Source organism: Jaculus jaculus, chromosome 8 (assembly GCF_020740685.1).
Source record: "Jaculus jaculus isolate mJacJac1 chromosome 8, mJacJac1.mat.Y.cur, whole genome shotgun sequence".
NCBI lineage: Eukaryota > Metazoa > Chordata > Mammalia > Rodentia > Dipodidae > Jaculus > Jaculus jaculus.
Window position 1 is genome coordinate 44,583,774 of NC_059109.1, and position 24,364 is coordinate 44,608,137.

At 43.5% G+C, this 24,364-nt stretch overlaps 1 protein-coding gene across 1 annotated transcript in view; it reads right to left on the minus strand.

Moving 5' to 3' along the window:
- Positions 1–396: 396 nt before the first annotated feature.
- The window catches only part of Cat (catalase), a 41,106-nt gene continuing 17,138 nt past the window's right edge, over positions 397–24,364 (minus strand). Inside the window, exons 4-13 of the mRNA XM_004660823.2 lie at positions 23,398–23,528; positions 22,575–22,679; positions 21,623–21,748; positions 16,746–16,937; positions 15,454–15,606; positions 10,452–10,590; positions 7,037–7,167; positions 2,752–2,859; positions 1,647–1,730; positions 397–1,114 (exon numbers count right to left, since the gene is read on the minus strand). Of these exons, the coding sequence (XP_004660880.1) occupies positions 1,049–1,114; positions 1,647–1,730; positions 2,752–2,859; positions 7,037–7,167; positions 10,452–10,590; positions 15,454–15,606; positions 16,746–16,937; positions 21,623–21,748; positions 22,575–22,679; positions 23,398–23,528 (1,235 nt within the window). The 3' untranslated portion in view covers positions 397–1,048. The remainder of the gene's footprint in view (positions 1,115–1,646; positions 1,731–2,751; positions 2,860–7,036; positions 7,168–10,451; positions 10,591–15,453; positions 15,607–16,745; positions 16,938–21,622; positions 21,749–22,574; positions 22,680–23,397; positions 23,529–24,364) is intronic.

Consider the following 24,364-nt stretch of genomic DNA (forward strand, 5'->3'; position numbering starts at 1 on the left):
GAATCAGCATAAATTGGCTTTCAAGACAGTGGGGATAGATTTAAAAAAAAAAAAAATACTGGTTTTTATTTAGTTTAATATTCACAATTCACATTTAAAGTCTTCCATGTGGTTTTCAAGGATAATAGCAACTACAAGCTTAAGAAAAGAAGAAGGAAAATGGTTTCTTAAAGTCTTATTTTAAGAAGCGATGAGTAGTCTAGTGGAAAGATCGAAGTACTAAGTCAGGCCATTCGTAGTGCACTCAGGAAGACCGCTGAGTACAACAGCAGCACAGTGGAAGCTGGTGCTGGCTCTTTCATCATGAAAGGTTAGCACGAAGGGCAGATGAGATTCAGATGATTGGGGGGCACAGTCCATACCATACAAAAGGTTGAAACAAACCAAACACCGTCCTTCCATCCTTACATATAGATTATTTTATTGTAAAAATGTAAGTAATTACAAATCAGTCTTTTGTGAAATCATTATGTGTTAGCATAATAAGTTTCAAATGAACAGAATTTATCTGATCAATTACACAGGAATAAACACGAAGTTCTGACGGTGCTCAAGTTATTTTCTGAAGGCACTGATACATTAAGTGTGTTTTTCTTGTAAGTACCTTAGGAAAAACAGAAATTTCTGAGTGGATCATCTTGATCTGCTCTTCCCACATAACTACAGCCATGTTTTCATATTACAGGCCATGAGGTGACAGGCAAACATACTGATCTGACCAAGAATTTCTATTATCAAATAAAATCATATTTCGAGCTAGAAACTTTCCTTCTAGTCATTTTAAATGAATAATCCAAGTGTCACATGCTCATATGTGGTTCTGTTAAATGATTGCTAAGCCTAACCTTTATTGTCCCCTAGGAAAACAGCATTAGAAGCACTGCTACATCATTTGCTCTAGAAACCTGGATTATCATTTGAAAGACATCAGCCTGCATTTGTTCTTTTAGCACAGGAGAGAGAACCTTCCATCCAGCAGTGAGTGATTACAGGCAATCCTTATGCTCAGCTTCCTGAAGAGATCTCCTTGGAGGGCAAGGCCCCAGACTCACAGATTAGCTTTCTCCTTTGCAGCCAAGTGAGATCTGGCCTGTATATAGGTATGAATCGCATTCTGTTTCAAAAGAACAAAACCATAAGAGCCACAGATTGAGACATCATACCAAGAGGCATTCCCTCCCTCCCCCCCACAAAAAAACATAACTGAATGCTGCTCCCACAATGCATAACCCACAACCCCATTGGGAATACCTACAACCCCACTGAGGAGGGTCCCCAGTGGAATGGGGGCAGGGATAAGAGAAAAGAGAATACCAACACATGATGTGTCCATACAAAATATGTTGTTAACAATAAATAATATATGAAAAGGAAAAAAAAAAAAAGAACAAGACCAGCAGGTTAACTCACTCATAGGCAGCAGCACTAAGGTTTATTTTCCCTTTTTTACCCAAATGAAAATCATAAGCAGAACTTAACACTGTACACTGTTTCATGCTGCTCAGAGCTAAGGTGAAGTTGTTTAGATGAACTTCTGAACTGCTTAGTTGCAGACAACAGTCCTTGAAAGACAACAATACTCGTGGAAATCAAAGTGCCTGATCAAGCCCCACACATGCTCCTCGGTCCTAGGCCGCTGGGCTCACCTTGGGCCTCTCAGTATTGTACTTGTCCAGAAGAGCCTGGATGCGGGCCCCGTACTCAGGGTGGACATCAGAAAAGTTCTTGACCTAGAAACAAAGAAAGATGAATGAAGCAACCCTGCACCCCATCCACTGCTCCCCAGAGCCTCTGCTCCACAGTGTTCACTCAGCAGAGGAAGAAGGACATCTTAACAGGAAGTAGTGTCACACTGTGTCAATGATACAGATCTTCCTGGAAGACGTCAGGGCTACATGAAAACTTCCATACACTTAGCGAAGTCACTTAACCTATCTGAGCTTCAGTGTAACCCCTGATAAAGGAGCAAGATAATTCTAACTGCATCATTGTCTCATCCTGGCACAATGCTCCTGAAGCCTCTGTTATTTACTGTCTTCTGTATGCTGCTGAGATGGCCAGTGGAAGGCCTGGGCACTTTCAGAATGGAGCTGGTACCAGAAACAGAAAACGTGTGATTAGAAGGCTGAGCCATCCAGCCCCAGTCCTGAGCTCCCAGGGTGGGGAGAGTGCCTGGACAGTGTCCAGTCACCTCACAGCTGCGAGGGGAGAGTGTCTGAGAATGGTGTCCAGATACCTCACAGCTGGGAGGGGAGAGGGCCTGGAGATGATGTCCAGTCACCTCATGACTGAGAGAGGAGAGGCCTGGAGATGATGTCCAGTCACCTCATAACTGAGAGAAGAGAGGGCCTGGAGATGATGTCCAGTCACCTCGTGACTGAGAGAGGAGAGGGCCTGGAGATGATGTCCAGTCACCTCGTGACTGAGAAGGAGGGGGCCTGGAGATGATGTTCAGTCACCTCATGACTGCAGCTGTAAGCAATATAGGAGGGTGTTCACTCTAAACCAACTAAATTACTACAGGCCAGAAAAATGGCCAAGGATCAGCAGATATTTCCTACCAGACACAATAAGGAGAGGAAATAATCAGAGGTGAGTTGAAGATTATTGAACTTCTTTTTAAGTCTTCTTAGCTAAAGTAACCCAGAAATGCAGCTTTTTTTCTTCTTCTTCCTGTAAGGCTGCTCCCACACAGCTGCACTAGCTCCTGCAGCCAGCAGATGTCACCCTCCGCCTCCCAAGATGACTCACGGCTTTCTTCTGGATGAAGAGCTGGGCGTCCTTGAGGTGGCCAGCGATGTTCTCGCACAGGCGCTTCCGCTCTTCCTCACTCAGCACCTTCGTGTAGAACGTCCGCACCTGCTCAACACCGCAGGAGGCAAGAAACAGAAGAGCCACCTTATGGTGAACAAAACTTACCCAGGAGGACACTTTTGAAATGCAAGATTAAAAACCGAGATCTCAGAATAATTGAAAACTGTCACTGAGACTAATTTTTGTAGAGGTCTGCACTTTCTGTTCTGTCCTCATTTGCTGGTAATAGCTCACACCTGCCTTTCAGCATATCCCTGTAGCCATTCTTATAAATCTATTCTCCCCTCTTACACTCCTTCCTTCCTTCCTTCCTTCCTTCCTTCCTTCCTTCCTTCCTTCCTTCCTTCCTTCCTTCCTTCCTTCCTTCTCCCCCCCCCACCCCGTTCCTTCCTTTTATTTTTTTATGCAGCCCAGGCTGGCTTCACACTCCCGTCCTTCTGCCTCCACCTCCCAAGTGCTGGGATTACAGATGCACACCATCAAGCCCGGCCACTTTCTTAATCCAGTCCAGAATGTGCTCGTGACCTCTGAGTGCAAAGTCAGCACGCACACCACAACCTTTGTTCACTTTACTCAGAATTAGGGAGGAAGAAGGAAACTAAGTCATTTACTTGTACTGGTATCTGTAATTATTCAGCAGCCAAGATTTCTGCAGAAGGACAGGCACTGATTTGTGACATTTTGCTTAGATTACTGGACATTTTACTAAAGTGGACGCTAGTTCATTAAAATGAAAACTAGGAGCTTAGTACCAGGCACCCTAGTGGCCTCTGCTCAGTTCTGAAATCATTTCCCTAGGTGATGGTTGGGATTTCCTTGTAACATTTCATTCATTCATTCAACATTTTCTGAGTACCTATAATATGCCAGAAGCTTCTCTGTATGCACTATACTATTAATATTTATAAATCCCAATTATCTACATTATCAAATTTCACAATGAGATATGCATAATTTTCTAAGTTATCAAATGCCAGAATATATTTTAAATCTTATGCCAAAGTTAAAAATCAGTGTGAACCAAATTACTAGCCCCCAGAGACTTCCTCAGATCTAGCACTGATTCACTAGTTTATGTATTTATATAAATTCAGCTATATTTGACATCATGTACAGAGATCTATACCTGTTAAATTTTTATTTCTAAGGATATACATTTTTAAGCCAGGCATGGTGGCACGTACCTTTAATCCCAGCACCCAGAAGGCAGAGGTAGGAGGATCACTGTGGGTTTGAGGCCACTCTGAGTCTACATAGTGAATTCCAGGTGAGCCTGGGCTAAAGTGAGACCCTACCTCAAAAAAAAAAAAAAAAATATATATATATATATATATGTATATGTATATGTATATATATGTTTTTAAATATTTTTATTTATTTGTGTGAGAGAGTATATGTGTGAGAGTAAGAGAGAATATAGGTGTGCCAGGGCCTCTTGCCACTACAAACAAACTTGTGCATCTGGCTTTATGTGGGTACTAGGGAATTGAACCTGGGTCAGCCTGCTTTTCAAGCAAGTGGCTTAACTACTAAGCAATCTCCATAAACTGCAGAGACTATATTTTTATGTCTAGAAGTTTCTATTCCATTCTCTTCCAAATCTGTTTCTTTCCCTCATATTCTATTGTCTTACAAATAATATTCAAACGTGTCCTGCGTGAGGACGTCTTCACGTGTGCTCCTCTCAAACGTGTCCTGCGTGAGGACGTCTCCACGTGTGCTCCTCTCAAACGTGTCCTGCGTGAGGACGTCTCCACGTGTGCTCCTCTCAAACGTGTCCTGCGTGAGGACAGCACTCAGGAGGCAGAGGTAGGAGGATCGCTGTGAGTGGAGGACAGCCTGGGACTACAGAGTGAGCCAGGTCAGCCTGGGTTAGGGTGAGACTCTACTTCAAAAAGCCAACAACAAAATTAATCTAGTATGTGTATGCATGGAAGAAGGAAGAAGGGAGCGGGGAGAGCAGATGCCTGTCACCTCACTCTACCGTCTTGGACAAAATAGAATTTCTAGCTGTATTTCTCGCCGTCCTCTGCAGCCATCTTGTCACAAAAGCCCACTGTCAAAGTTTTCAGGAATTCTGTGAACTAATTATTCATACCTCCTCCCCTTTGATTTCTGTGCTTCTTTTCTGAGATCTCCATCTCTTAAATCCTTGCTGTGTTAACTCTCCAAAACTTCTTATCTGGCTTTCCAATATTCTACATGAGAAAATAGATCTGATATGAGAAATGCCCCTCAGCCAGATGTGGAAGTCCAAGAGGATCATTTTTAAGGAAACGTTTTCCCAAGAGAATCTTGTCTATGCTATAAGCCCATAGTAACAGTGTCGTGGCTGCTTTAAAAATGTGAGTTTTAGGGGCTAGAGAAATGGCTCAGCAGTTAAAGGTGCATGCTTGCAGACTGATGTTTGATGCCCCAGTACCTATATAAAATTCGGTGCACAAAGTGGCACGTGCATCTGGAATTTGTTTGCAGTGGCAAGAGGCCCTGGCATGCCCATACTTTCCTTCCCTCTCTCCCCCACACTCTCGCATGTACCCTCTCAAGTAAATAAATAAATTTTTTAATTAAGTTTTTATGGTGATAAGAAAATCTCTCAGTAATATATGAAGAAATCATACAATCAGTTCCAATGTGTGTAACAGCCTCATTATGCAATCAGCTGTTACAGGAGTTGTATGAGCTTGCTTCACACTGTATAGACCTTACACAAGCAAAATTCTTTGAGAGGCAGGGAGTCTCCTGGAATATAGTTGGTGTTACCTGCATCACTAAAAATAATGCGGTCATATCAGAGGCTTATAAGAGCTACTGTGAGTTCACCTCTGTATGGTTTATATTCCACAATAAAATAATATACATGTACACATACAAATGCTTTTAAAGACATCCTCACAGTGAATGGTGTAGTTATGTATATTTTATTTAGAATTCACATGCTCAAGCTGAGAAACTCTAAATAGGTTCTAACTTAACTTAAACACTAATTTAACATAGATGGTCCAGAGAGAACTCTAGGGCAACTGCATTCTTGGGCTGTGTGTGTGGTGTAAGATGCACTGGAGTTGCAGTAAGTTGTAAGTTGCACGCTGTAGTACAACCACTCAAGGAAGCTATAGGGGACTGGAACCAGGAGTATTTGCAACAGGACAGCCAATTGCAAGCTGATCAAGCCAAAGATGCAACCTGAGGAAAGAAGATCAGCCAGGCCAACCTAACTCTCTCAAACCCCATACAGAACTGTGGAGAGAGAGAAAGCTAGTCAAAAAGGAAAAAAGAACATTCCAGGTGTGATAGCACACGCCTTTAATCCTAGCACTCAGAAGACAGAGGTAGAAGTGCTGTGAGCTCGAGGCCACCCTGAGACTACATAGTGAATTCCAGGTCAGCCTGGGTTAGAGCAAGATCCTACCTCGAAAAACCAAAAAATAATAATAATTAATTAATTTTAAAAAAAAGAAAACACAAAGGAATGTTTGGGTAAAGCCACCACAAAGGGCAGTTAGGCTGTGGACATGACTAAACAACAGAAACTGGGAGGCAGAGGGAGTGGTGAGGGCCATGGTGGGACTAAGCACCTAACAGTGGACGGCCCTCTATCCATGGCTGCTATGGCTCTCCAGTTCTAGTCCCTGGTCTCTGGGCCGTTCCTCCCCAAGGCTTAGATTGCAGTGCTTGTGTAGAACTTGCCCATTTCTTCCATTTCCATGAGATCATGTTGCCCAACATCCCCAGCTGTGTCCCTTCAATAACATGGTAACTGAGCTGGAGAGATGGCTTAGTGGTTAAGCGCTTGCCTGTGAAGCCTAAGGACCCCGGGTCGAGGCTCGATTCCCCTGCACTCACGTTAGCTTGATGCACAAGGGGGCAACACACATCTGGAGTTCAGTTGCAGTGGCTGGAAGCCCTGGTGTGCCCATTCTCTCTCTCTCTCTCTCTCTCTCTCTCTCTCTGCTTCTTTCTCTTTCCGTCACTCTCAAATAAATAAATAATAAGCAAAAAAAATTTTAAATAATACAGAAACTGAGGTGAGTCCCCATATCTGGAATGGAAAGAACAGCGCCACACAACTCTGCAACTCCATGCTGTACAGGGCCTGAGTCACTAGGCAGCTGTCCTCCCTGGCTTCAGCTGAAGATGTAGTAGACACTAAGAAGCAGACATGAGGCACTGAGAAGGAGAACTAGCAAGTGACCTCCGCAGCAAACAAGGCAGCCAGTACCTGGGTGACGTTGTCTTCGTTGGCACTGTTGAAGCGCTTCACGTCCATGGAGCACTGGCTGCTGTGCTCCAGGGCTGAGCGCTGCTGCTCCGGCGCGCTGAAGCTGTTGGGGTAGTAATTTGGAGCCCCGCCTTTAAAGAGAAGCACAGGTTCTCTCACTCAGGGAGATGGAGAACGAAGCACGTCTGCAAGTCAGCAAGTCGTTGGCATGGGGAGAAGTAAACTCCAGTGGTGAACAAATACACATGTATACTGACAGAGACATACACTCCACCACACACGCAACTCCCCGCTTCGCAGATGTGGGGACAGCCAGTGCTGGGAGGGAAGATGTGGCACATTTAGGGGATTTAACTATTTTTTAAAAAATATTTGCAATATGCTAGCACTCATTTATCTGGACTTACTGAATGAAATAAATAATGACAAATACAATCAAAAATTTCTGTGATGTCTATGACTTTTATGAAGCTTTTGCCCCCCTCATTTTGAAATGTTTATTTTCCAAATTCTACCTTGCGCTTTAGCTAGTATTAGCAGAAACACGACTCTCTTATAGTTACGTGTGGGTGTTCATGTGTGTGAATGGGGACAGGCATGTGCCATGGCACACGTGTGGATTTCAGTCCTCGCCTTCCACCTAGTTTGAGGCAGCCAGGTTAGCCGGTCTGTTAGCTCCCAGGGGTTCTCCTGTCTCTGCCTCCCAGCTTTCCACAGACACACTAACAATATAGACACACAGTCCTGTGTCGGGCTGTACATGAGTTCTGGGGATCCGAACTCAGGTCTCCGTGTTTACGCCGCATGCACTTGTGCACTCTAACCACTGAGCCATCTCCCAAGCCCAGAAGCCTACGGAGGAGAGGTCTAGAAACAGGAAGTGTTTATGCTCACCAGCCTGGTGGGAATGCTACCTGGCTCCTGGCCAGAACAGGAAATGACCACGGATAACTAGGAGATACCACCATCACACTGACTAAGGCACCAGAGGTGTCTTCAGGGAAAGGACACCCCTATTAGCATTAGGGAGCACAATTATTCATGCAAAAAAAATAAAAGATTCACAGGATCAGCCAGGTCTGCGTGAAAAGCAAAGTGTCCCAACCACCACAATACTTTCCACACTAACAAGTTACTCTTTGAGGGCTACGGAGATTGCTCACTGGTTAAAGGTGCTTGCTTGCAAAGCTTAATGGCCAAGTTCCCAAATAGAGCCAGGTACCCAAAGTGTCACATGCATCTGGAATTCATTTGCAGCAGCAAGAGGCCCCAGCACACCCATTGATATCCATATATTCCCTGCCCTCTTTCTCTCTCTGTCTGTAAAAAGAAAAGATTTCACATTTTGAAATGTGCCTCTTTGAGTAATTTTTAAATTCTAGTTCTAAACAAGCTGACCTTTACCCAAAGTGGAATTTGTCTTTAAGACACTGACTACTGGAAACAACTTAGCTCCTTCATAAGATGTCAGAGCACAGACCAAATGGTCTCCTTCTAAAATTAAACACAGTCTGTGTCAAACAGGTCCTTCAGCACCTGTCTCATTAGAATACCACTGGAATGCAAATATGAGGTGATTAGCTTCCGGAAGCTCAAAATAAACATGGCCCCTGTGTTACATAAAGCTGTAGTGACAAAGAACCATGAAACACACACACACACACACACACACACACAAGACAGAGAGAGAATAAAAGTGCAGCAACAGACGCAGAAGATCTGCCACCATGGGCCAAAACATGGTTCATGCCTCTACAGACCTAAGGGGCTGAAATCCTGTAACCACTCAATAATTCTATTTACCTAATTCTAGTTGGAAAGCAGATAAGCTTATTAAATACATGGAACAGGCTTAGGGGTACTGGTAACAAGAGCAATGCACAAATAATCAAGTGTATAAGAATGGTCACTAAAGAGCAAGTAATACAGCCAAGATGTAACATGTTATATTTTTGTTTGGTGTTGGTACTATTTTTCTTGTTTTTCAAAATTCCCTCTAGGGCAAATATGGTCATTTTATTATACATGTAGCACACAATGAATAATGTTCAAAACACTGTGTTTTAATACAGGCTTCTATGGCTATAAATACACAGCCCCAGTAAAGCTTTTGAAGAGATCTACTTAAGCAACCTATTACTGAAACACAAGTCCTAAACAGGAAATTAAAAACTAAGATCTACACTAAACTGTGAAACATTGAAAAGTAACACATCAATTAAGTATTTTGCTTGGCTAATCAGAATAAGAAATTAAAACTAGAGGCTGTCTGTACACGGCACCAAAATTCATATGCAAAGCAAGAACGGTTTCACTGCGTGATGGTTCGTGCCTTTCAGCGCCCAGCACCAGGAAGCAGAGGTAATAGGATCACCATGAGTTCAAGGCCACCCTGAGATTACATACTGAATTTCAAGTCGGCCTGGGCTAGAGTGAGGCCTTCCTTACCTTGAAAACTTGAAAAATCAAAAAAAGAAAAACAAAAAAAACATAAATCTGACAAATGAATTCCAAGATACCAAAGTGCAGTGTAGTTTCATCTCAGCAAATGGTTTATATAAATTCAAGCGCATTTTCTTCAGTCCCCATAGGAGAATCCCTGGATTTCTTCTATCCACCCCCAGCAGCCCATCCCTTCCCTCCCAGATTCCATGCGGGCTTGCTCTGGCAGAAGGAAGCAAAAGCATGAGCTCTGGGTCTTCTAAGCCCTCATGAATTAAGACTGACTTCAGCTGGGCTGGGGGACTGCTTTAGTAGGTCCAGTACTTGTCATGCATGTGTGAAGACCTGAGTGTGGAGCCCCAGCACCCACATAAAAGCCAGGTGTGGCAGCACACACCTGTAATCCGAGTGCTTACGAGGCAGAGGTGGAGAAGTCCTGGGGCTTGCTGACCAGCTAGTCTGACCGCATGGGTGAGCTCTAGGTTCAGTGAGAGACCCCGTCTCAAAGAATAAGGTGGAGAGGGACTGAAGAAGACCCCGAACCTCAATGCATGCACACACAAGCACACACACCTACGCACACACCTGTACACACACGTACACCACATTTACATTCATATGCAAAGTAAGAATGGTTTAAGGAACTGTGCATTTGAGAACACCTAAGTTGGGTGTACCCATCACAACCACTGTCCAAGATCTTTCATCCACCCTTTAACTATGGCGTGGACACCAAGTGATATCTGAGGTGGGAACTCTCAAAAAAGTATATTAAACAGACAAGACACTAGGAGCGACTGCAGGCTATTTCTCTACTAGACAACATCTCAGGGTCACCGTCAAACACCTACAGAGCAAGGTTGCCCCACGGGAGACCCCATAGCTGAGTCTGTGAGCCAGTGGCCTGGTATCTCATCCCATATGGTCTCTGTGCCCTCAGCCCTCACAAGGAGTCAAGCATGTCCACGCTTACCCTGATTGTCGTGCATGCACATGGGGCCATCGCGCTGATAGTTAGCCACTCGAGTACGGTAGGGACAGTTCACAGGTATCTGCAGATAGTTCGGTCCCAGGCGGTGGCGGTGAGTGTCAGGATAGGCAAACAGGCGGCCCTGTAGTAAGAAACATGACAGACACAAGGACAGTTACATAGGAAATTTGAAATGCTATGGATTTCATTCTAAGTACATGGTTACCACAAAGTTGTGCCTACCCCCACCCCCCAGAAGAGCCACATCTCTTCCCACTTATGAGGTGAGTTCTGCCTGGATGAATTTCCTGGATCTCCTGTCCCATCTGGCCTAGACAGTATTACCTACCCCACCTCCATAAGAAGGTGCCTTGTCATATTAATTCACATCCCAAAGAGGTCTCAAATTGTAAAGTAAGTTCGGCAGATCCCAATTCACCAGAATCCTAAATTAATTCCAAACCTCCTGACCTCTCCACTCCAGGGGAAGAATTGATTATTTGCTGTTAAAATTTCTATGAAACTGACTATGTGGAAATTCTTCAAAGAAGCACCTCTCATGCTGCAATTCAAATTACCTCAGATCTCTGAGACTTACTAGAAGTAGGAAATGATCAGAAGGAGAAAGCTGTGGCTGGCAATGCTGGCCCTCAGTGCCAAAGGTGGCGACTCTAAGACTAACTCAGGTCTAAAACTGAGAAGCATTCTGAAACTTCCTTCAGCTAAAACCTTTAGAACAACTCTGCACTAATCTTAATATCCAATTACTGAATTATTCTCATTATACAAAAATCTACTCTGTGAGCAAGTTTTCATTTGCTGATATGATAAATAACTTGAATCTTAAAGAATATTTTTATGTTCCAAATTATACAAGGAAAATAAAAGCAAGGTTAAAAAAAAATAGGATAATGGCTGGAGAGATGGCTCAGGCATTAAGGTACTTGCCTGCAAAGCCTAATAACCTGGGTTTGATTCCCCAGGACCCATGTAAAGCCCAAAGCACAAAGTTACACGTGCGTATGGAGTTCATTTGCAGTGGCCAGAGATCCTGTCACACCCATTCCCCCCTTTCTTTCTTTCTTTCTTTCTTCCTTCCTTCCTTCCTTCCTTCCTTCCTTCCTTCCTTCCTTCCTTCCTTCCTTCCCCCCCCTCTCTATTTACATGTGTGTGTATATATGCTTGCAAATAAAAAAATATTGAAAACTAGGATACTCGGGATGATAGACATTAATAGAGAAGGGAAGAGAAAAGCAAATAATGGAATACTTGGGAAATGAAAGCCATATGGAGAAAGGGGGAATGACAAGGACACTGGGGAAGGGAGATGAATAAAAACAAAGTATAATGACAATATAGTAATGAAACTCTCAGAATGAAAACCCATTACTTCATATGCTAACTTGAAAATTCATTTACAAATTTTGACTCACACCTTTAAAAAGTTAAATGAACATTAAAAAAAATCAAAACTAAAAACTAAAAAGGGCAACTGAAGCAACTGTTTGATGCCAAGTCCCTCGCACCAGCAGCCCCGTGGGACCTTTCAAAGTCATGGCTGAATGACAACGCTGCCACATCATCCAACAATTAGATGGTCATGCAGCCAAAACTGGGTCCCAGCCACAGTTTAGAAGCTGGCTGCCTCCTGCGGCTCTGGAAGCTGAGGCGGGGCGACGCAAGCCCAGCTCCTGGGTGAAGCCTCTGTCACACTCTCTGTTGGGGACTTTGTGTGTTTCAACCCTGCCTCACCTACAGTGGAGACCCACCCAGGCTGGGAAACGGGCACAGTGAGGCTGCACTCTGACTGCAACGTGAACGGAGACCTTATTCAAGGCCTCACCCCTTACTCTCTTGCACAGCCTGGTAGAACATAATTCTCCCCCTAAACCAACCAGCCCAATTTCTCTAGCTCCAACTGATAAACACACTTGTATGGTCGGGCACACAGAACAGTCACTATTTCCAGTATTATACTATTTGGTGCTCTGGCTTGCCACTTTCGATAGTCTGTAGGCTTAGGAACATGACTGTGTTGAAATGTCAATAAGGACACTTCCCATTAACAGCAAGGGCCACTGCTGTAAATGGACACTGGCAGTGTCCATTAACTCTCCAGGGATGATTTCGGCCCTTCTAACACCAACATTCCCACAAAAGAATCTTCCTAAGGTTCTATGAGGTCACACTCCTCCTACTTCGACAATTCCTCAGTGGTCAGCAAATGGCTAAATGAGCCCAACATCTTTTCCCCAAATGCATGGCTCCATGGAACTAAAAAACAAGGCCAATTGGCCTAGAAATTATGGGAAAGGCTAGGCTAGCAATAATAATGTGGCGAAATTTATGAAAGCTCTTTCAAATGCTTTGTTAAACCTTACTGAAAACACTGTAAAGAGACCATGCTCAATATAAGATATACATTTATCAGAACTAAAATGAATGCTAACAGCAATTACATGGTTAGTGTTCACTTGCCTCCTCCTCAGACTGTCAGTAGTTCTCAATGTATACTGTTTGTTGTAAAGAATATGTATTTGCAATGTGGTCCTTTCCCCTGGACCTAGTACTCCATAAACTCTCAAGTGCTTTTATAAGTGTGTGATTTGGGTTGCTATCTGTGTGAAAGTCTTCAAATGGACTGTGGTCCCAAAGACGCATGGTGAACTGGGTTTTTTTTTCAATTACATTTATTCATTTCTTTTGAGAGAAAAAGAAAAGCAGATAGAGAGAATGGACATGCCCGGGCTTCTAGCTGCTGTAAATGAACTCCAGATGCATGCACCTCCTTGTGCGTCTGGCTTACAGGGGTACTGGAGAATTGAACCTGGGTCCTTAGGTTTCGCAGGCCAGGTGCCTTAATTGCTAGGCCATCTCTCCAGCCCCGTGAACTGGATTATTGCTATTGTGTACATGATGTGAGTGAATGTGGGTGCCTGCATGCCACAGAGCATGTATGAGGGCAAGTTTCAGGCGTCAGTCTCCACCTTCCCCCTCAGTTGAGGCTAGGACTCTTGTTTACTTGTTCCTGTTCTGGTTGCCAGAAAATTTGGCCTGTGAGCTCCTGAGCTTCCAGTGAACTCTCCTGTCTCAACCTCCTTCTGGCTGCAAGCACGCTGTGACTCCAGCCACTCACGCCATAGCATCCAGCTTCACGTGGGTGCTCGGGAGTGGAACTCAGGTATGAGCGCTTGCTCAGGAGGTGCTCTGTCCACTGAGTCAGTTCTTCAGCCCCCGAGACACTTTTTATTCCTTCAGCTTCTCATCATCTCTGTCAACACTAGGGTGATGGCATCTTAGGTCTGCTTATGACCAATTTCATGTCTTGGTGAACTCGGGTAACCCTGCCTTCACACAGAACAGCTCTTTTTCAGCAACACGCAGGAGAGTGACTCTACTTAATATCTTCCAGCTCACACTCTCAAAACTGAAGAAACTTTTTGTTTTCCCAGCACCAGCGGCTCCTCTGGCAGATATTCAGTGAACTTTTCCAGGCTCAATTTTTTTTCATCCAGAACACATGACGATGCAGCTTAAATAGTCCCAGCACAGCTCACCTCTGTGCCTGTCCTCTTTGCCTGCTGAAAACCAGGATCCTGGACCCTTCAAAACCCATCTCAAGTGCTATCTTGTTTCTAGAACATCATCCCTGACCTCCCATCAGACAGACTTCCACTTCAGATTCATCCTGTTGTCTGTCCAGCGCCTCAGGGTCTGTTGGGTCACTTTATCACACCCAACAGGAAGAAACCCAGTTTCTAGTAAACTAGCCCCAAACTGATAAAACTACTTTGGGTTTTTTTTTTTTTTTTTTTTTTCAGTTATGCCTTTTGTTTTCTCTAGGTAAGATCTCACTGTAGCCCAGGTTGGCCTGGACTCACTGGGTATTCTCAGGCTGTCCTTGAACTCACAGTGATCCTACTACCTCTGTCTCCTGAGTAATGCAACTAAAGGTTGTGCACCAAGTCTGGTGGGGGCGGGGGAGGGGAGGGAGGAAGGGAAGAAGAGAGGGAGGTTGGGAGGGATGATGAGAATGAATGGGTGCACCAGGGCCTCTAGCCACCATAAACAAACTTCAGACGTATGCACCACTTTGTGCATCCAGCTTTACATGAATACTGGGGAATTGAACTCTGGTCATTAGGCTTTACAGACAAGGGCCCTAACCAGTGAACTATCTCTCTAGCCCTAATAAAACTTCCTATAAAAGCATGAGATATACCCACTGTCAAAGCAGAAATTGTTTATACTCATGAAAGTGCATACATGCACACATGCGCTCATGTGCACACAATCTTAGCTTGCCCTCCATGGAGCCTGACACTTGCCCGGGAATCAGGCCTTACATAAGCAGCCCTCCTTGGCTCTGCGCTCTGACCTCATGTACAATCTTTAACCTCTGTTTTATGCTCACAGTCTAAAAACACTGAAGACTGCTTTGCACAGCAATTATCAAGCCAATTATTTCCCTACTGGTTCCTAGTCCAAAGTATAGTTTTCACGTAGCACTCTTGGAAGAATGCATTGGAAAGTGATTTAGAGAGTGTTCAGTGGCAGCAGTATTAAACCATCCATGGCCACGAGTCACTGGCAGCACAAGACCTGGTTCATAAAAGGCCTCCATGAGCTACTGTCACAGATGGAAAAACGCAAGGGCACCTTCAATGACACCATCAATTACAGGCTGAACAGACCATGCCTTTTTATTTTTCTACAAAAGACTTTTCTATTCTGTCTTTTTTTAAGAGCTCAAACATTCGCACCTTCACATGTTGGGGATTGACTATGGAACTTACTTTATAATTAGTTTGTTCAAGGAATACCCATCTAAGGATATTTCATCCAATAAATCCCACATGGAATTAAGCACCCAAGTTATACTTAAGTGAAAGTTCTAGAAATACTTCATAGGAAGATCATGCAAGACGTGTGTGTGTGTGTGTGTGTGTGTGTGTGTGTGTGTGTGCACAGACACCCACCTGGGCCCATCTCCACGCTGGCTTACCTGCAACATTTTGTCAGGGCTCGGCTCAATGCCAGGAGGCATGTTGCTAGGGTCAAAAGCTATCTGTTCCACCTCAGCAAAGTAATTCACTGGATTGCGGTTTAACACCAGTTTGCCAACTGGGATTAGAGGGTAGTCTTTATGAGACCAAACCTGGAAATAATGTCATATACACAATTACCAGACATCCAACTGAAGAATATTAAAAAGTACCCAGAAAATACCAACTTTCAAATACAACCAAACGAATGAAAATAATAATTCTTAACCCAATAAAACATAAGAGCCCAGTTCCCGGGCTCCTGGTTCCCTGGAGGCTGGTGTGGGTGGGAAGGCTGGGACCCTGCGCATGTGTGGCACTGAGGAAAACACAGGGGAGAACAAGGATACATCAATACATCAAGAAGAGGGAGTAGACTATCTACCAGGAGATGGGTCACCTCCACCTCATCTGCCAGGGCCCAGAAGTCATTACAGGGGAAATGGTGACATGAATACTGTTCTCATATTGAGCCTAAAAAGCAGTTTCAGGGAAATAACACACACTGAGGTCACTCAAACCTTATCAACAGAGATCCAGACTCTACAGAGAAAGCAACACTACCTCAAATCTCCATCTTGCCCAGCAAGGCTCAGGAAGCATTGCAGAACAGGGGGATAGAAAGATACCATGGTTCCCCTACTCCTGCAGAGATGGAGTTCTCTTGGTCTCCACAATGAATACCAATAACCCCACCCAGGACCCTCATCAGAACTGGGGCTGGGAAAGGGAGACCTATGTGTGCAATCTTTTTATCTAAAAAAATCAATAATTTTTTTTAAAATACATGATACGCAATTCAGATGATCACACTAGTAAATCTTTTATAATAGTAAATGACAAATACTGACACCTTCCCAGGATAAAAAACATATTTGCATTTTAACAAGTGTTGCCTGCTAACAAGAGGGAAGCCACCTGCGTGAACCCACTGAACATGCCAAGCAGGCACGGATGTGATGCCAGCAGGAACAGGTACTCACTCCCAGGAGTCAGGACCGCCACCTCTTGTCTGTGATGTCCCTGACACCATGAGCAGTTCTCAACTTTATTTTTATTTTTATTTTTATTTTTTGTTTTGTTTTGTTCACCATGTAGTCTCAGGGTGGCCTAGAATTCTGGGCGATCCTCCTACCTCTGCCTCCTGAGTGCTGGAATTAAAGACATGCGTCACCACGCCCGGCTCAACTTTTTTTTAATTAAGTGGAAAGAGACTTAAGAGAGAAAACACTGTAGTTCTTTGCTGGCTTACCTTGGTGAGATCAAACGGATTAAATGGGAAAGTTTCTGCCTCCTTAAACGTCATGACCTGGATGTAGAAAGTCCAGGAGGGGTAGTCGCCTTTGGCAATAGCATTGTACAGATCACGGAGCCCATAGTCAGGATCTTCTTGGGAAAGTCTTCCAGCCTCTTCAACAGAGAGGTTTTTGATGCCCTGGTCAGTCTGCAGAAAATGAAAGAAGGGAGCTCAAACTCGAGTTCCAAGGGCAGGTTGTCACAACATAATCAGCAACTCACTGAAGGGTCCTAGTAACACTTCCCGAAGACTGAACCTTCTGTGTAACAATACATTTATTACTGGTCAAACCTGATGCTAGTGAATTCATTAACAAAAAATTCTGTTCATTCTGACTCTTTTAAATACTAACGGAATTCTTCCACATAGTTCATATTAGGACTCAGTCCTCTTTTTCCCTTTATGTATTTTGTGTTACTAGAAACTTATTCATGTTACTTTTATTTTTTAGATATTATTTATTTATTTGAGAGTGAGAGGCAGAGAGTGGTAGAAAAAATGGGCATGTCAGGACCTTCAGCTGCTGTAAACTCCACACATGGGCGCCACCTTGTGCATCTGGCCTACATGGGTTCTGGGGACTAGAACCTAGGTTCTTTGGCCTTGCAGGCAAATGCCTTAACCACTAAACCATCTCTACATCCCTAATTTTAACTTTTTTTTTAGTTTTTATTTGTATGTGTATATGGGACTTCTTGCCACTGCAAATGAATGCCACACATGCCATTTTCTGTGTCAGGCTTATGTGAGTGGACTGAGAATTGAACCTGGGCTAGAAGGCTTTGCAATCAAAGACTTTTAATCACTGAGCCATCTTCCCAGACCCAGTTTTTTAAAAAAATTAATTAAATAATTTATCTATAAACAGCGAGAAGAGAGACACACACAGAAAGAATAGGTGTGCCAGGGCCTCTAGCCACTGCAAATGAACTCTAGATGAATGCACTACTTTGAGCATTTAGCTTTATGTGGGTCCTGGCAAATCAAACCCAGGTCAGTAGGCTTTGCAAGCAGGCTCCTTAACTGCTGGGCTGTATCTCCAGCTCTAGTTTTGTTTTGTTTTTAACATAGGACCTCTAGCCCAGGCTAGCCTCAAACTCACTATATTACTCAGAATGGCCTTAATCATGTTACTTTTTGAATCAGAAAAAAAAATCAAAATAAGAAATTGGTGAAATTAAAAGACAGTCATTTAATATTGTTTATTTTAATTTTTTTAATTTGAGAGAGAGAAAGAATTGGCACACCAGGGCCTCAGCCACTGAATCGGACTCCAGATGCTTGCACCATCTAGTGGGTATGTAAAACCCTGTGCTTGCCTTACCTTTGTGCATTTGGCTTGTGTAGGATCTGGAGAATCAAACATAAGTCCTTAGGCTTTGCAGGCAAGCACCTTAACCACAAAGCAATCCCTCCAGCCCTTAATATTGTTCGAAAATTGAGTTTATTTTTAACCAATACATAAAACACAAAACATATGCATATTAATGGGATAACATGCCATTTTGGGTTTGTCTTTTTTTTTAATATTTTTTGTTCATTATTTATTTATTTGAGAGTGACAGACACAGGGAGAAAGACAGATAGAGGGAGAGAGAGAGAATGGGCGCGCCAGGGCTTCCAGCCACTGCAAACGAACTCCAGACGCGTGCGCCCCCTTGTGCATCTGGCTAACGTGGGACCTGGGGAACCGAGCCTCGAACCGGGGTCCTTAGGCTTCACAGGCAAGCGCTTAACCGCTAAGCCATCTCTCCAGCCCGGGTTTGTCTTTTATTGAAGGAGTACGTCATTGTAGTCTGGACTGACCTAGACCTCACACTGTAGCCCAGACTGGCCCTGAGCTCATGGCAAACCTCCTACCTCAGCCTCCTGAGAGCTGGGATGAGAAGCGAGCAGCACCATGGTCAGCTGCATGGTCATTTCTTTATGACAGAACATTTGAATCCTTTCCTCCAGCTTTTTGGATCTGCAGGACATCTGCTGTCCACAGTCACCCTCCTGGGCAACAGGGCACAAGGACATGCTCCTCCCTGACTATGATTTGGTCCCCATGGACCAGCCTTCCCCCCTCCCTCAGCCCCCTACTCTCCCTGGCCTATGGTAACCACATAACCACCATTCTCCTCTCATCCTCCATGAAACCAAGGTGTTTCCATAATCCACATGAGAGTGTGTGCACTATTTGCCTTCCTACGCCTGGCTTATTTCTTTTAACACAATCATCTACAGTTCCATCCATTCTTTTGCATAGCTAATCAGTATTTCATCGTGCCACACTGTCTTAATCCCCTCATCAGCTTATGGAAACTTAGGTTGTTTCCATTTCCTGGCTATCAAGAATACTGCTGCACTGAACGTGAGAGAGTGGATCTCTGACATGCCAACTTCATTTGCTTTGAATGCTGGAATAATTTATTTCCCACTTTGAAACAGCTTAAGCAAACTGTGTTCAGCTAGTATTCCCTCCAGATCTACTCACCTCCTTTTATTTTTTTGAAACCATACAACCAGAATTCATATAGCTAAAAGTAACCCTTAGTACAAGCACTCTGAACCAGCTCTCTGACTATGAACAGTCTGACTTTCCAAACAAGCCACATAAACCCACAGGCATAGGGTCACCTTCACCAGCATGCCTATCACAATCTTGCTCTTCAATTGACTTCTTTACTCTAAAGCACTCCAAAGAGCCAAGTGCCATGGACAGACTTCCTCTGCCAAGTCCACTCAGGAAGGGACCGGAAGGGAAGCCACCTTCAGAATGAAACTATGAAGGCTACCACCTACAGATCGCCCAACAAGCCAACACATTAAACTGTTTGAATGTGTGACAACACTCTCCCGATTTTAACTGAGTATCTCTGGTTTAGAAGACATTAACTTTAGGTCACAGTAAGCCAGAATGATAAAATCCTTGTACATCTTACTCTACCTCATGGTCCTCTGCTAGACAGACCAATAAGCAATCTAATCTTTGCAGTCCTGTAGACAGCTGGTAGTTACACCATAACCTTATAGTTAAAAAAAAAAAAAAACCTTAATAGTATACCCAAGGTCATGCCTACCCAGTAAAGATCTGACCTCAGGCTGGTCTAACCCTAAAAATGCCAACTGAGCAGGCTTTCCCACATAGTCACTGAGTCTTACCCTAAGTGACCTGACGGAGGTCCTTTTGGCAATTACAAACCAGGGGAGTCAACTTCGTTATTTACTTATTTACTCATTCATTCATTAGAGAGAGAAAAAGGGAGAAAGTGAAAAAATGGGTATGCCAGGGCTTCTAGCCACTGCAAATAACCTACAGAAGCATGTGCCACCATGTGCATCTGGCTTATGTTGGTCCTGGAAAATTGAACCTGAGTTCTCTCCAACCAACTGCACTAAAACATGACAGGAAAACAAGGCATTTGTATGTCATCAAGAGTGAGAGCTAGTGGGGGGAGAGATGGCTTAGCCGTTAAGGCACTTGCCTACAAAGCCTAAGGACCCTGGTTCAATTCTCCAGGTCCCACGTAAGCCAGATGCACATGGTGGCACATGCACCTGAGAGTTTGTTTGTGGTGGCTGGAGGCCCTGGAGTGCCCATTCTTTCTTTCTTCCTTTATCTTTCTCTCTCTCTTTCTCCTTCTGTCTCTAATAAATGAATAAAAATAAAGTCTTTTTTTAAAAAGTGAGAGCTAGTAGACCTATTAGTGCAAGCTTGTAATCCTAGCTACTTGTGAGGTTGTAGGGGGAGAACTGCAAGTGAATAGCCCACCTGGACTACAGAGCAAGCTCAGGGCTAGCCTGAGCAATTTAGTGAGACTGGGTCAAAATAAAAATATGCTGGAGAGATGGCTTAGTGGTTAAGTGCTTGCCTGTGAAGCCTAAGGACCCTGGTTCGAGGCTCGATTCTCCATGACCCACATTAGCCAGATGCACAAGGGGGCGCACATTTGCAGTGGCTAGAAGCCCTGGTGTGCCCACTCTCCTCTCCCTCTCCCTCCCCCCCCCCGCCTCTTTCTCTATCTGTCACTCTCAAATAAATGAATTTAAAATAAACAAAAAAATTAAATATAAATAAAAATAAAAATACGAAAAGGAGGGGAGAAGATAGCTACGTAGTTCAGTGGCAGGTCACTTGCCTAGCATGTATGGGGCCTTACTTAGTTCAACCTCCAGTACTGCAAAAAGAGAGAGAGAGAAGGGGGAGATAGAAGGAAGGCAGAGGAAAACTATATTGTCTACTCCCCTTTCAGCAAGCAGTAGTGTTTGGTTCTCAATTCTCAGCTATCTATTTTTAAAGAACCCTCTGGGGCTCTTTGGGAATCCTGCTAGCCCACTAGAGTTCACTAGCAATACCGCTTAAAACATATGCCAAGATCATACTAAGAGACAGCAACTGGGCTGGAGAGATGGCTTAGCAGTTAAGTGCCTGCCTATGAAGCCTAAGGACCCCGGTTCAAGGCTCGATTCTCCAGGTCCCAAGTAAACCAGGTGCACAAGGTGGCACATGTATCTGGAGTTCATTTGCAATGGCTGGAGGCTCATTCTCTCCCCCATGCCACACCTCTCTCTCTCTCTCTCTGTCGCTCTCAAATAAATAAATAAAAATAAACAAAAAAAGAGACAGCAGCCATGTACTTTTACTTCCGCACACATGTTTAGAAGAGACAAAAAGAGAGACCACCCATAGCTCTACTTGACAAGCCTGAATTTATTCACTAGCCAACAAATCAGCTCTATCAGCACTTCACACTCTTGGGGGAAGGTGGGAGAAGCCTTAACCTCTGCTAAGTCCTTCAGGAGAAGTAAGGAGAGCCTTGTACCATCCAACCCAGAAGAATATGTACCTTATAATGGAACTTGCAGTAAACTGCCTCTCCCTTTGCATTGACCAGCTTGAAAGTGTGGGATCCGTATCCGTTCATGTGCCGGTGTCCATCTGGAATCCCCCGGTCACTGAACAAGAAAGAAACCTAAAAAAATGGATAGACACAGCCTGAAATCTTTCAGTTTAAATAGAAACATCCTAGGTCTTAACAATATCCCTGCATTACCAGAAAATCCCTTCATGACATAGAAAATACCAGTTACTATTCTATGGGAAGGTTTGCCATTATTATTGAATCTATAGAAAATAACAAGAATCTTAAATCACAATGTCACAGTTATCATTAATGCCATGATAAAACTCTATGAAGGAAAGCTACGGCAAATGTGGACACCAGCCTAAGCTGTTATTCCAAATGCATTTCAATAGCAAGCAGTTTACACTACTTCCCCATTTCTCCAGTGCACAGCTTTCCCTCGAATTAGAGACCTGAATCCTTCAAAATGCTAAATATCAACTGACAATGTTTCCGGATATTTAGCAACATCACTTATGACCTGAGAGTATAGAAAAAATCAGCTACTTTAAAAAACACTTCATGCTCAAATAAAAAAAAATCTGAGAAGTAAGGCTAGAGAGATTTCTCAGCAGTTAAGGTGCTTGCCTGCAAAGCCTAAGGACCCAGGTTCAATTCCCCAGTACCCACATAAAGCCAGAGTCACTAGGTGGCACATGTGTCTAGAGTTCAATTGCAGTGGCTAGAGGACTCGGCACACCCATTATCTCTCTGTCTCCCTTTTTCTCTCTCAAATAAATAAATATTTTTTTAAAAAATCTAAGAAGTATCCTAAAAAAAAAGCCAATTCCATCAAGGGCCCAAACTGCAAAATACATTATGAAGCCTAATAAACAATTCTATCTGGGTGGTATACACCACAGTAAGCGTAGAAAAAGAAAGAAGGGGTTCCCACCTGATGAAGAGACTCAGGACGGAGGCTCCAGAAGTCCCAGACCATGTCGGGATCCTTCAGGTGAGTCTGCGGGTTTCTCTTTTGGCTATGGATAAAGGATGGAAACTAAATGGAAAAAGAGAAAAAGTCCAAAAACTAAGTTGTGGAGGATAATATATCTTATACAATACATTGCTCATTTACAGATTATAATTCTAAACAGTTTGCTCATTGAAATTAAAAATGCTAAACCCTAAAATTAAATTTGCTCAGAATACACAATCAGTTCTTCAGATACCGAAAAGTATTTCAAACATATTCAAAGCTGAACAAGTTCTTTAAACAGCAACACATGCACACACACATCTCCTGCTGACCCAGTGATGGAAAGACATATTGAGATATCCTCTATTTGTTTCTGGGGCAAAGCCCCTATTCACTAATCCCCAGTGCTCTGAAGTAATGCTAAACTATGCCCATTAGCAATAAATCTCAGAATACCAAACCTAAGGCCAATAGTAATTACTGTTTGATCATAAAAAAAGATACAAGATACTAACTTCTGAAAATATATTTTAAAAGGCAATCAAGACTTGCTGTTTTTCCCAGGGCTTATCCTCAAATGCCAATCTATGCTGAGTATTTTTATTTTGAGGTAGGGTCTCCCTCTAGCCCAGGCTGACCTGGAATTCACTATGTAGTCTCAGGATGGCCTCGAACTCATGGCAATCCTCCTACCTCTGCCTCCTGAGTGCTGGGATTAAAGGTGTGAGCCACCACACCCGGCCTTATGCTGAGTACTTTAAATCAACATTTGTTTGGCACAAAATACTCCATCACCTACCAACAAGGCATCTCTGATGAAGAAAATAGGGGTGTTATTTCCAACAAGATCCCAATTTCCATCTTCAGTATAGAATTTCACTGCAAAACCACGAGGGTCTCGAACTGTGTCAGCCGAGCCTGACTCCCCAGCTAGAAGATCCAAACAGAAGATGAAACAGAATCACAGCACTGCGCCCAAGGAGCCAAGGACCAGAGAGGAATGTTTAGAGCCAGCCTTTTCCAATCTGCCTCCAAGACATGAACTAGGCATGTTAATGCCTGGGGTGGTTTTTTTTTTTGTTGCTGTTGTTGTTGTTGTTTTTCTACAACCTACCTGCTAATTCAGTCTACAAACCAAATAAAGGAATTAATTAAGTGTAATGAGAGAGTACATGGGACAACAGCCACAAAGATTATCCATTTAACATAAGATAATACTTAAATAGGCAATTAAAGTAAGAGAAGACAATAATTATGAAGATTAAGGTACAGAACAAAGCATAATTGAGTTGCCAAAATTAGGTCAGTATTAAGAAAATTCTTTGATAGAGCTCTATTGTTAAAGCACGCAGGCTAACATAGAAACCTCATTCATCACTGTGGCAGTTTGAATGTATGCCCCCATTGACTTGTAGCTTGGATTTCCAGCGCCCTGTCTAGGGGAGGTGTTAGTGGGGGGTGATCTGAATTCCAGCCCAAAGGTATGCAGAGCAGTCTGACCCCTGATGGAGTCCCTGCTTGCTGTTTTGTTTTTTGGGGGTGGGGGGGGGTTGTTGCTGATAGTTTCTTTCTCTGCCTGGATTTATGAATGGCAGTCAGCTTCTTCTGCCATTGATGGAACTTTCCCAGATCGGTAAGCCTGAAATAAGTCCCTTCCTCCCATAAAAACTGTGGTTGGATGTTCATCCCAGCTTGTGTATGCTGCCCAGTATAATCATGCACTATGCTGAGTTAAGGATGGCATGGCAGGTCCAAATATCTACTAA